General features: G+C 49.2%; 1 protein-coding gene across 1 annotated transcript in view; it reads right to left on the bottom strand.

The window, feature by feature from the left end:
- Positions 1 to 13,057, bottom strand: part of FER1L5 (fer-1 like family member 5) — a 495,517-nt gene that overhangs the window by 38,402 nt on the left and 444,058 nt on the right. The window contains exon 57 of the mRNA XM_029603280.1: positions 3,640 to 3,781. Coding sequence (XP_029459140.1) covers positions 3,640 to 3,781 — 142 coding nt within the window. The remainder of the gene's footprint in view (positions 1 to 3,639; positions 3,782 to 13,057) is intronic.

The raw sequence follows: 13,057 nt of genomic DNA, 5'->3' as shown, positions 1-13,057 counted from the left end.
TTTTCAAGGTCAACAACTGCAAGGTCAAGTTACGCATCGATCTAAACGTAGGACCCACGACGAAATCCAATACTAAATAAACAAGGTCATTCATCAAAATGCGTTATGGCATTAACGCATGTGATTACGCATTAACGCCATAATGCATGTGATAATAGCACTATCGCACGGCGCAAATGCACATTTTTGGAAGGGATGGGATTAGGGAGGGATAATATCGCACTGTGCGATAGCATAACGCATGCTTTCTCTTACCGCGGGTGTTATGCATGCAATATTATAGCATTTTAATGAATCTAGGGGGATAGATTTGTTGCGTCTGTTGGTCCTCGATGGCTTCGCCCCGTTTGCCTCACCTTATTCACGGCTTCTCCCGCTTACCAGGGCAAGATGGCTACCACTGTGTCTACAAGCCGACCTCTCTGGCATCCCCGGAACGGCTATGGTGCAGCCTCCCGCCATTGCTCCTCCCAGGTACCTAGTAGGGTGCGTGCAACCCACATCTTTGTACCAGCCTTGGCTCGAACCTCGAGGGCGTTCCCTCATGCTGACATCACGCCATCCGGGTATATTACCTTCACTGATTTGCTAGCTTGTTGAGTTAGCAAGGATTCGAATCCTACTACTGCCACCTCTGGTGGTTTTCTTCAAGCTGTTTAATAAAAGAACTCTTGTGTTTGTATGATACGAGTCTAGCCCAGTGCTGTGGCTTCTCACGGGGCTCCTCTTCGTGGGCATGGTCACCTCCACAGCACCCAAGGATCCACCCAAACACACGTAACCATAACAAGATTCCATAAGGGCACCAGAAACCATAAAGGAGGATGAAGATGTTTCACTCCTTTCAGGAAATGGGCCACATCAAGATGAGCTGGCAAGGATCCATCATTCATCTGACCTCTGAAACAGGTGAGAGCCACTACTTGTACCTTTAAGGAATAAGTGTCAAGCCTTTATTCAAGCCATCTTTCAAAAATTTCAAACTGAGTGGGATCTTGACCGAACAAGGAAGAGTACTTTGATCCTCACATCAGGCTTCAAACACTCACCAAACCCACACATAGGCCAAAGAAGTGTAGAAATTTCTAGCTCTTAGCAAGGTGTCGCAGAGTATCCATGTTTCAGCGAATGAGCCCTTTCAAGGGCTATACTGTAAAACAAAATTGATTCTGATCTTCGTGAAGAATAGGATCCTGCTATAACAGATCCCTGTGTGCCGGTAGCTGAAGGGGTGATTCCACCAGGAGCCGCTGCAGATCCGCATACCAAGGTCTCCAGGGCCAATCTGGAGCAATCAAGAGCACCATCTCTCTGTGGCGCTCGATCCTTCAGACTAATCTACCCTACATGGGCCATGGAGGAAAGGCATACAGCCATGTGTCTTCTGGCCAGTCCTGCATCAAGGCATTGATCCCCAACAACTTTGGATCTCTCCTGTGACTGAAGAATCGAGGAACTTTTGCATTGCAAAACAGGAGACCCCCAGCAATCCAGAATCAGCAGAAATGCCTTGTTTGATAGTGCCCATTCTCCTGGGCCCAGACTGTCCTGGCTGAGAAAATCTGCTTTTACATTGTCTTTTCCTGCTATATGTGAGGCTGAGATCTTCTGGAGATGTAGTTCAACCATTCCATAAGTTGATCTATCTTCTGTGACACTTGTTGGCTCTTGGTTCCACCCTGCCGATTTATGTAAGCCACAGTCGACATTATCTGGACCGCTCAACCCCGTAGCCTGTCACTGAACTGCAAACATGCCAGCCAGACTGCCCTGGCTTCCAAACGATTGATGTTCCAGAGAGACTCTTCTGCATCTCAGCTCCCTTGTGCTGTCAGCTCCTGACAGTGAGCTCCCCAACCATGGAGGCTCACATCTGTCGTCAATACTAACCAGTCCTCTGGTGCTAGGGAAATTCCCTTCCTTAGATGATCTGGCTGTACCCAATGCAGTCGAGAGGAGACCTCCATCGGCAGATGGAGCCAAAATGAATAGTCCAGAGACTGTGGGTTCCACTGAGATAACAGGGAGCACAAGTGCATTTTTGCCCGTGGTACCATTTCCAGGGTTGTCACCATTAAACAAAGTACCTGCAGGTAGGACCAAATGGTTGGGTGCAGAGTGTTCATCAATAGACGTAGCTGTGCCATCAACTTCTGAATACGAGCTTCTGGCAGGAAAACCTTGCCCTGCTGCATGTTGAACCAAGCCCAAAGGTATTCCAAAGACTGCTTAACAGCTAAGTCAGACCTTGGAACGATGACAGGAACATCAGGACCTTGACTGAAGATTCAGAAGACTTGGACAAGGAACTGACGAGAGATCAGGAACATGGAACAGGCAACATGAAGTAGCTCCGACGAAGAACAAGAAGACCAGGAACATCCAACGAAGAACATGAAGACTATCAAGACAGGAGCATGACCAGGGAAGACCTTGAAGAATGAAGAGCCATGGACAACCATGAGACTCCTTGCAAAGGCCCTGAGGAACTGGCAGGAAAACCCTTTTGATAGGGCTGAAGACAGGATGAGGCGGTGACATCATCAAGGAGGGCCGCAGGGCTTTTCCCGCCATGGGTCCTTTAAATTAACTGGAGAGGCACAAACAAACAATAATTGGTTATTGAGGTGATATTCATAGACAGGTATTAATATTTATCACATGAAATTGTCTAGAACGTATTAATAATTGATCTAGTCTTTACGGTAAAGGGTAAGTAAATTTAAAATGAAATGATGCTTTTTTACATCTTAGTCAGAGGGTTGTTTTGAGAATCTTACATTCTCTCATTTGATTTATTCTTCATGATTCAATTATTATCTTTTATCCTTCTTGTCTTTGTGGCTCAGTATATTCTGAAGTTAGATCACAGGCGTTTTTGAGTAGCCATGTTTTTAGCTCACATTTAAATCTCTTTCTATCTGGTAAAATGCGTAACATCCCAGGCAGAGAATCCCTGAGCTTTGGACCTGCTATGGAAAACACAATTTCTTATTTGTGTCAGATGTGTGCTCTGTGTTGTGGGATTCCCCAAGGCACTTTGTGCAAAAACACTGGCATCTGGTTGGTTTACCTGTGGGGGCATTGTTAAAAGGCTTATCAAAGATTTTTACTAATAGCTCTTTAGTTTAGGATTATAATGAGGTCAATAGTCAATGATGCAGTGAGCAGTAAATGTATCCAGGGAAAAGTTACGCGCATAATTTGTTTGGGCTATTCAGCAGGACATACATGCATGAGTCTCCCACTCAATATGCAGGAATAATGTTAAGCATGTAACTTTATCCAGATAAATATAGGACTGTGATTTCTCCAACCAGACTTGCGTGTGTGACTAAACCCTGAAAGCAGTCTCACTCTTAAATGCCTCCATTGATGCTCTTTTTTATATGGATACATTTTACACAAAAAAGTTATGCATTTGGCTGGGGAAAATATTCAAAGCTCATTTTTTGTGTGCATAGCTCAAAAGGTTTCATGCACAAAGACTGTGAATATTGACCTCACTGTGTTTTAATGCTGAAAATTAATAGTGCGGTTGCAAAATTGAATATGATACAAATATTTTGATACTGTTTTGCTTAAACATTTTGGATTTGTTAGGTTTAGAATCGGAAAATCTGAAAGACATATACCTACCTTCTTCATGAGGACACAGAGCTGCTCCATTGGCAGGTAGTCAAAGCTGAAGACAAACCTCCAGTTGAAGTTTCCTTCTCCACCTAGAGACCGATAGTGGATTTCTGTCCGCTGCTTATCCTCCTCTAGACCTTCCAGCCACCTGCATATAGTAGAAGAGGCTGCTTCAGTCCCGCACATCTAACTGCCATCCCAATGCCAACCTGCACTTTCTCCTTTCAAGTTTAGCGAGGGGATGAGTTAGGGCAGGCCTGAGGTGCACTGGCAGAGCTGTGTGTGAAGCTCAGCACAGGAAGAGAAGAGGTTGCTGCAGGCCAAGATCAAAGTACTTTGGCAGAGTTGGGGCTACCACTAGAGGTGCAGTGCTTACTGGCAGGCAGAACTCAGCTATATTAGCCAAGCTGTGTGTGTGTATATCAGTACTAGAGCAGTCACAGGTATAGGGCAGGCTAGTAATAAAAGGGAATTAATAGAACTTTATAGACCCTCAGGAACAAGATGAGCATCTAGAGTATGGCACACTGATAGAAAGTAAAGTGACAGGGCTGGGTCAAAGGCCAGCAATGAGTTATAGTTGCCAGCAGGGTTGCCAACTCACCTGAGTCAAGCTGGAGTGGCTGATCCATTTTTAGCTTTGCCTGACCGCATGCTTAGAGATTATAGTCCTAATTTGTTTAGGGAAATCAGAACTACATCTTCATGCATACAATAGGGCAATCTTTCCTCTTTATCTCTGACACCTGATCCAATCCGCGTGTTGGAGAAAGCTCTCTCTTTTGTGCCATTTAATAGTTATGATCCCTTTCAACGCTGACGTGACTTGTTTCGACTTTTTAGGAAACTCCAAATTTTGCTATATTTTTTTCAATGTCCATCTAATCCGGATCCCTCCATAGTTCATTCCAAATCTAATTGGATCCACCCTGGTCCTGTGGATCCCTACAAAAAATCTTTCATTGAGTTGGTCCTTTTTGATCTAAATGGATTGGAGACTCCTTCAGGTCCTCCACGCTACAATCTTACCAAGTCCGAATATATGGCATTACAAGCTCTCAAAACTAACACTTCGATTGTGATCAAGCAAACCGATAAGGGAGGAGCTGTGGTTTTACAGAATAGAAATAATTATGCTAACACAGCTCTATCACATTTATCAGATTGCACTAATTATTTAGTTTTACCTACTGATCCAGGCCTTGCTTTACACCAAAACATTTTAGATTTAGTAGATGAGGGATTTATTGCTGGGTTTCTAACTTCTCAAGAAGCTAACTTTTTGATTACTTATTTTCCACAGACACCATCAATATATGGTCCCTAAAATACATAAGAATCCAAACAATCCATCTGAAAGACCTATTGTTACTACCATTGGATCTCTGTTGGAACATCTATCAGTCTTTTTTGACCAATTTCTACAACCTTTGGTCCCGGCTATTATGTGAAAGATATCACACACATGCTTAACATCTTAGGGTCTATCACCAATGTTCAACATGCTTTTTTGGTCATTCTAGATATACAGGCTCTGTATACTAGTATCCCGCAAGATCAAGCATTGAAGATCATTCATCAAGCGTTGGAAACCAGACCTCACCTCTATCGGATACCAACAGAGGTTTTGGTGGCTCTAGCCATGTTAGCATTACAGGCCAAACAAAGTCATGCATGGCCATGGGTGCCATCATGGCCTGGAGTTTGGTGAATCTTTACATGGCCTCATTTGAAGATCAATTTTTAGACCAGTTTTCTAACATGTACCCACATGGATCAGATACTGTTGTGCGTCCCGTCTGCGCTTGGCCTACGCCCAGGCCTGCTCACCTCTCCAGCTCCTCCGGGGGTCCCAGGTCGTCCTCTCCTGCAGCAGTGGCAAGCACAGCTTGTTGTGATTCCAGGTCGGCCCCGGAATCGCTACTCACTCCATCGGGGTCCCGCGTTGGGCCCACGCTCCCCGGACCTCCGGGGACCTCAGCCACCGCAGGCTCGGCGTCTCCCCGCCTCGCCTGGGCCTGCACTCGCTCCTGCCGGGTCCTCTTCGCTGTGACGCAGCAGCCGGCGTTCCTCGGCAGCTGGCCCCGCCCCCTAGACGCGCGCGGGCGTCTCTGCTCTAAACTTAAAGGGGCCAGCGCGGGAAAAGGCAGGGGACACCTCCGGATGACGTCAGACGCTGCAGGGTATTTAAACCCTGCAGCTCAGCCAAGACATTGCCTTGCAACGAGGTTCCCAGGTTTACCCTGTCTCCAGTTGCTGCGTTCCTGATCCTCTTGATTTCCTGTGCTTCCCGATCCTGGACTGGCTTACGGTGATTCTCGGCTTCTGACTCTGGACTGGCTTACGACGACTCTTGGCTTCTGACCCCAGTGCGGCTTATGGTGATCCCTCTGGCTCTGGACCTTGGACTGGCTTACGACGACTCCCGGCTCTCGGACCTTGCCTTGGCTTACAGCGATCCTTTGGCTTCTGATCCCGGACGGGCAAGCGACGATTCTCTGGTACACGACTCCGGACTGGTGAGCGACAACCTCGGACTCTATCTGACTCCGCCCCCATGGGCTCTCCTAAGTCCCAGCAGCCGGGTCCCTACGGGCTCCTCCTGGGGGGACTCCGGCTTCCAGGGTGAATCTCCTAAGTCCCAGCGGCCGAACTCCTACGAGCTCCTCTCGGGGGAGGCTCGGCTTCCAGGGCGAAGATCTCCTCACCATTGTACCAGCTCCACCGCTTCATCCTTCCTTGCCACGGCCCTTGGTCGCATAGGGCTTTCCCAGATCTTCCTCCAGCCACTCTCAACTCCGTCCTTGCCGCCTTCCGATCGGGACCTCCGTTGTCACCTCATTCAACGACTCTTCATCTGGTTCCGATCGGTCCAAGGGTCCACGTCCGTAACACAGCTAGGCCTCAGTGTCCCACAGCGGTGGTCGCCAGGCCTTCATCCTCCAGCCACACCTCACGGCAGGGCTCAGTGTCCTTCGTGGCATCGGCCCCGCCCCTAGGCGAGCACGTGCAGACTGCCCAGCACATTATAGGGCCAGGGGCAGGTCCCAGCTCCGTGGCACGCCCTGATTGAGGGACCTATATCAGGAAGCTCCTGCCCTGACTTCCTAGCCTTGGCAATCAGGGCGATCCTTGTGATTTCTAGTTTGCCTCTGCATTCCAGTCTCGTTCCAGCCTTTGTTCCAGTCTCATTTCAGTCCTGTTTCAGTGTCCTTCCAGTCCTGTTCCAGCGTCCTTCTGTTCCAGCGTCTTCCTGTCTTCTCGTCTCCCCAGGTAGTACCTTTTGGACTGTCTTCTTGGTACTGACCTCGGCTTCCCTTTGACTATGTTTGATCGCTGCCCTGCCCCGGATCTTCTGCCTGTTTCTACGACCACGTCTGCACGCTGCCTGGAACTGACCTCTGCCTGATTACTGACCACGTCTACATGCTGCCTGGAACTGACCTCTGCCTGATTACTGACCACGTCTACATGCTGCCTGGAAATGACCTCTGCCTGAACTCGACCACGTCTGACTGCCTCCTAGAATTGACCTCTGCTTTGCCTGACTATCCACGGACTGATTACTGGCTCTGACCCTCACATTGACTGATCACGCTTCCTTGAATCTGGCCTTGATCCTTGCTATACATTTAGAGACTCTCTTCTGGCCTTCTCAGGCACCCAGGACATCCGGCCTAAGTATTGACTGCGCACCCTTGATCATGGTGGGCACACCCCTGAAATTCCAATCAAGGAGATCCTGTGAGGCCCACCTAAGACCAGGCGGCCCAGTTACGCAAGGGCTCAACCTGGGGGTACCTAGGGTTGCTAGTGGTGAAGCTCCAGCTAGCTTCTGCCTCCTTTTGTGCTCCGCCTCTTGGTGGCAGGCGCTCTCTGGGTCCCACCAGGGAGCCTATCAATCCTGCACTAGGCCAAGGGTCCACCTCCTGGCACTACAGGTTGCTAATGCCATGGACTCGGCAGAGTCTCCCGCCATATGGACCATCCCGGGTCTGGCCGCAACTATTCAAGAACAACGAAGAGCCATAGAGACCCTAGCCTCCTCCGTAGAGGAACTCCGCTCTCAAATGCAGGACGCAGCAATGGCCAATCCAGTGGACTTAACCTCTACCCTGCTACCGAGAGCATCACTGGCACTGCCAGCACCTCCTCGCTTCAATAGGGATCCACACCTCTGCCGAGGCTTCCTCAATCAGTGCTTCATGCAATTTGCTCTCCAACCCTCCTTGTTCCTGAAGGAGTCTACAAAGGTAACCTTCATTCTCTCTCATTTGAGGGGAAGGCCCTGGCATTGGCTTCTCCACTTTGGGAGCGTTCTGACTCTATCCTCACTCAACTGTCCCAGTTTATCACCGCCTTCAAATGGACCTTTGAAGATCCTGGTCATCAGGCGGTTGCTGGACATCAACTACTCCACATTCGTCAAGGCTCCAGATCCCTTTCGGAGTTCACGGTGGAGTTCTGGAAGATGGCATTGGAACTGGGATGGCAAGAGGATTGCTTTCGGGCACTCTACCTCAAGGGTCTATCACCTGCTCGCAAAGATGAACGTGCTGTCCGTGAGATTCCCATATCTCTAGAGGACCTGATTTCCCGCGCTGGGAAAATTGACCATCGCCTCAGACAACAGCATCATGACGTGAAGACACCCCGGCCTCCTGCTCAATGCCCAGCACGTGCCCTTAGCCCTCAGCTGAAGGCTCTACCAGCACCACCTTCCTCCAATGAAGAGCCAATGCAAGTCAACCATGGGTGGTTGTCTCCTGAGGAGCGTCTTTGGCGTAAGAAGCAGGGCCTATGCTTTTGCTGCAATGCCTCAGGACATCTGAGGCAATCCTGTCCGGTCCATCTGGAAAACTTCAAGGCCTAAGCCCGGCGGGGTTCCTGAGCTTGTGCGCTACTGTCACTGGCCCCCAACTTCTACTACCTGTTATTCTATCCATGGAGTCTCGATCCTTTGCCACCACTGCTCTCATCAATACAGGAGCCAGTGGCAGCTTCATAATGGATGACATAGTGAACCTTCTGAAAATTCCAGTACAACTCCTAGAAGTTCCTCTTCGCATAGCCTCTATTCAAGGGGAACATCTCCCTGGATGTATCACACACCACACGGTGGCTTTCCGTCTTACCGTGAGAACCCTACATGAAGAAGAGATATCCCTATTCGTCCTAAAGCATTCAAAACACCCAGTTATACTGGGCCTCCCCTGGCTCCTGATTCATGGATCCCAATTTGACTGGAAGTCCTTCCAGCTAGTTCAGTGGGGTCTACAATGTCAAAAAAACTGCCTGAAGCAAGTATCTCCAGCAATGACCATTCTGAAGGCCACCACCCTCGCTGGCTTACCAGCTGAGTACTCTGACTTCCGGGATATTTTCTTGAAACAAAAAGCAGACACATTACCTCCATTCCGAAAATATAATTGTCCTAGCGAACTTCTACCTGGTACTACACATCCCAAGGGTAGGACATAGTACCCACTCTCGCTTCCCGAGACCCAGGCGATGTCCGAATATATAAAAAAGAACCTCGAGAAGGGATTAATTAGGCTTTCTGATTCGCCAGCAGCAGGAGCAGGCTTCTTCTTTGTTAAGAAGAAGGATGGAGGACTTCGGCCTTGCATCGATTACCGAGGGCTAAACGGCATCACCCGTAAAGATCGCTACCCACTACCTCTCATCAGGGAATTATTTGACCGTCTACAAGGGACCCATATCTTCACGAAGCTCGATCTACGAGGAGCGTACAATCTCGTGCGCATCCAGCCCGAGGACATATGGAAAACCGCGTTTAACACCAGGGATGGCCACTACGAGTACATAGTGATGCCTTTCGGCTTTTGCAATGCCCCTGCGGTGTTCCAACGCCTGATGAATGAAATCCTTAGAGATCTCCTTTATTATTTTGTGGTGGTGTACTTAGATGACATCCTGATATTCTCAAGAGAATTGAAGTCCCATCGCTCCCATGTCAGAATCATCCTCCAACGTCTCAGAGAAAACTACCTTTACGCAAAACTTGAGAAATGTATCTTCGAGCAGAATTGTCTACCATTCTTAGGGTACATTATTTCTAATCAAGGATTTACCATGGATCCCGAAAAACTTCAGGGAATTTGTGACTGGCCCCAGCCAGTCAGCCTCCAGGCCTTACAAAGATTTCTTGGATTCACAAATTATTATAGAAGCTTTATAGCCAACTTCTCAACATTAGCTGCTCCACTCACCGCAATGACCAAGAAGGGGACCAATCTCCGGGTTTGGAGTCCTCCAGCTCAATCAGCATTCCATGCTTTAAAAGAAGCATTCTGCTGTGGACCCTGTTTATGACATCTTGATCCCAATCATCCATTTGTCGTCGAAGTAGATACATCCGCTATCAGAGCCGGTGCAGTACTAAGCCAGTACTCCTCCAAGGGTACACTGGTACCATGCTCTTTTTATTCTCATAAATTTTCACCTGTGGAGCAGAACTACACTATTGGTGATCGGGAATTACTTGCTGTTAAACATGCACTCCAAGAGTGGCGCCCCTGGCTGGAGGGCGCTCAACACCGATTTACTATATTCACAAATCACAAGAATCTGGAGCACCTCAAGGAAGTGCAATTGTTAAACCCGAGACAAGCCCGCTGGGCATTATTCTTCAAACGATTCAGCTTTGAGTTACATTACTGCCCAGCCTCCAAAAACCTTCGTGCTGATGCCCTCTTGCGCTCTCTCGAACCTGAAGATACCCCAGACATCCCAAGGCACATCATTGACCCACCCTGCGTGTCCCTTGCAGTAATTACAACAGTACCGGCTGGTAAAACAGTTGTCCCACATCGGCTACGTGAACGCGTACTCCGCTGGGCCCATGATTCGAAACTGGTTGGCCATCCTGGTCGAGCACAAACCCTAGAAATGCTGAGGCATTTTTACTGGTGCCCAGCATGGTATCAGACTCTCGTAAATATGTGGACTCATGCCCAATATGTGCACAACAGAAGCCACCCACCGGCCGGCCTTGGGGACTCCTGCAGCCATTACCAGCGCCCACTGAACCATGGGATAGCATATCTGCAGATTTCATCACCGATCTTCCACCGTCTTCTAACAACACTGTCATCTAGGTCATAATCGACCGCTTTTCCAAGATGGGACATTTCATCCCACTTCGGAACCTCCCATCGGTTCCCGAACTCGCTAAACTGTTCTTGACTCACATTTTCCGACTTCATGGGCTACCTAAGGAAATTGTATCAGACAGAGGCCCACAATTCGCCGCTAAGTATTGGCGGTCCTTGTGTCAAAAATTCAATATCCAGTTAAGCTTCACCTCAGCATACCATCCTCAGGTGAATGGCCAAGCCAAAAGAACTAACCGGACCCTGAAAGCTTTTCTCAGATCTTACGTAAACCATCAACAAAATAATTGGGCCGACTTGCTCCCTTGGGCCGAATTATCTCATATTACACACCTTGCTACCACCACAGACGTATCCCCATTTGCTGTGGTATTCGGGCGCCAACCACAACTCCCATTGCCAGTACCACTCTCTGTGCCTTCGCCAGCAGCGCAATTCACGGCGCAAAGTATCTGTAACATATGGAACCAAGTAAAAGATTGACTCACCCAAGCCGCAGAACGTGCTAAAAAGTTCACTGAAGCTCATAGAAGAGCAGCTCCACTCTTCAGACCCGGTCAAAAGGTATGGCTAAGTACCAAGCACATTAGGCTGTGACTCCCCTCACATCGCCTGGCACCCAAGTACATTGGGCCATTTCCCATCCTCCAGAGAGTGGGAGCAGTCACCTACCAGCTACAATTGCCGCGATCCATGGGTGTCCACAATGCCTTCCATGTTTCTCTACTGAAACCATTTGTGCTATCTTGGCCTTCCCACAAAGATCCACCTCCGCCTCAAGTGTCCACCGAGCCAGAGCATACCCTCCAGGTAAGAGAGGTCCTTGACGTCCGTCGGCATCAAGGACGATGGGAGTATCTACTCTCTTGGGAGGGGTATGGGGCCGAGGAGAACCCCGGGGAGCCCTCTCAAAACATCTTGGACAAAGACCTCCTCAGGGCCTTCCAAGGTTCGCTCGAGGAGGGGGAGGCCTAGAAGGGGGGGTACTGTTGCGCGTCCTGTCTGCTCACCTCTCCAGCTCCTCCGGGTGTCCTGGATCGTCCTCCACTGCAGCGGTGGCAAGCACGGCTAGGCCTCGGCATCCTGCGGTGGTGGTCACCAGGCCTTCATCCTCCAGCCAGGCCTCACAGCTGGGCTCGGTGTCCTCCGTGGCATCGGCCCTGCCCCTAGGCATGCGTGTGCGGACTGTCCAGCACCTTATAGGACCAGGGGCGGGTCCCAGCTCCATGGCGCACCCTGATTGAGGGACCTATATCAGGAAGCTCCTGCCCTGACTTCCTAGCCTTGGCAATTGGGTCTATCCTTGTGATTTCTAATTTGCCTCTGCATTCCAGTCTGTGTTCCAGTCTCATTCCAGTCCTGTTCCAGCGTCCTCCTGTTCCAGGGTCCTTCTGTCTCCTCGTCTCCCCAGGTAGTACCTTTCGGACTGTCTTCTTGGTACTGACCTCGGCTTCCCTTTGACTATGTTTGTTCACTGCCTGCCTCTGACCTTCTGCCTGTTTCTACGACCACATCAGCACACTGCCTAGAACTGACCTCTGCCTGATTACCGACCACATCTGCACGCTGCCTGGAACTGATCTCTGCCTGAACTTGACCACATCTGACTGCCTCCTGGAATTTGACCTCTGCTCTGGCTGACTAACTGGTAACTGACCTCTGCTTTGCCTGACTATCCATGGACTGATTACTGGCTCTGTCCCTCGCACTGGCTGACCACGCTTCCTTGAATCTGGCCTTGATACTTGCTATACATTCAGAGACTCTCTTCTGGCCTTCTCAGGACTTCCGGCCTGAGTATCAACCACACACCCTTGATCGTGGTGGGCACACCCCTGAACTTCCTGTCAAGGAGATCCTGCGAGGCCCACCTAAGACAAGGTGGCCAAGGTACCGAAGGGCTCAACCCGGGGGTACCTAGGGTTGCTAGTGGCGAAGCTCCAGCTAGCCTCTGTGTCCTTTTATGCTCCGCCTCCTGGTGGCAGGCACTCTGTGTGTCCAACCAAGGGAGCCTATCGATCCTGCACTAGGCCAAGGGTCCATCTCCTGGCGCAACAGATACATCGATGACATTTTTTTTTCTCTGGCATAACGGTGAAATGAGTCTCTTGGAATTCAGGGATTGGCTCTACACTTTAGATATGAATTTACATTTCATCATGTCTTATTTTTATAATATCAATTTTTTGTACATTTCAATCAGGAAAAATGGAGAACTCAATGCCACTCGAAATAAGGCTGCAGAGAAATTTGAAACTATTTAAAACTAGTCTGAAAACCTGGCTTTT

This window comes from Rhinatrema bivittatum, chromosome 5 (assembly GCF_901001135.1).
Source record: "Rhinatrema bivittatum chromosome 5, aRhiBiv1.1, whole genome shotgun sequence".
Taxonomy (NCBI): domain Eukaryota; kingdom Metazoa; phylum Chordata; class Amphibia; order Gymnophiona; family Rhinatrematidae; genus Rhinatrema; species Rhinatrema bivittatum.
Note: the sequence above shows the minus strand (reverse complement) of the source record. Positions and strands in the feature narration are given on the sequence as shown.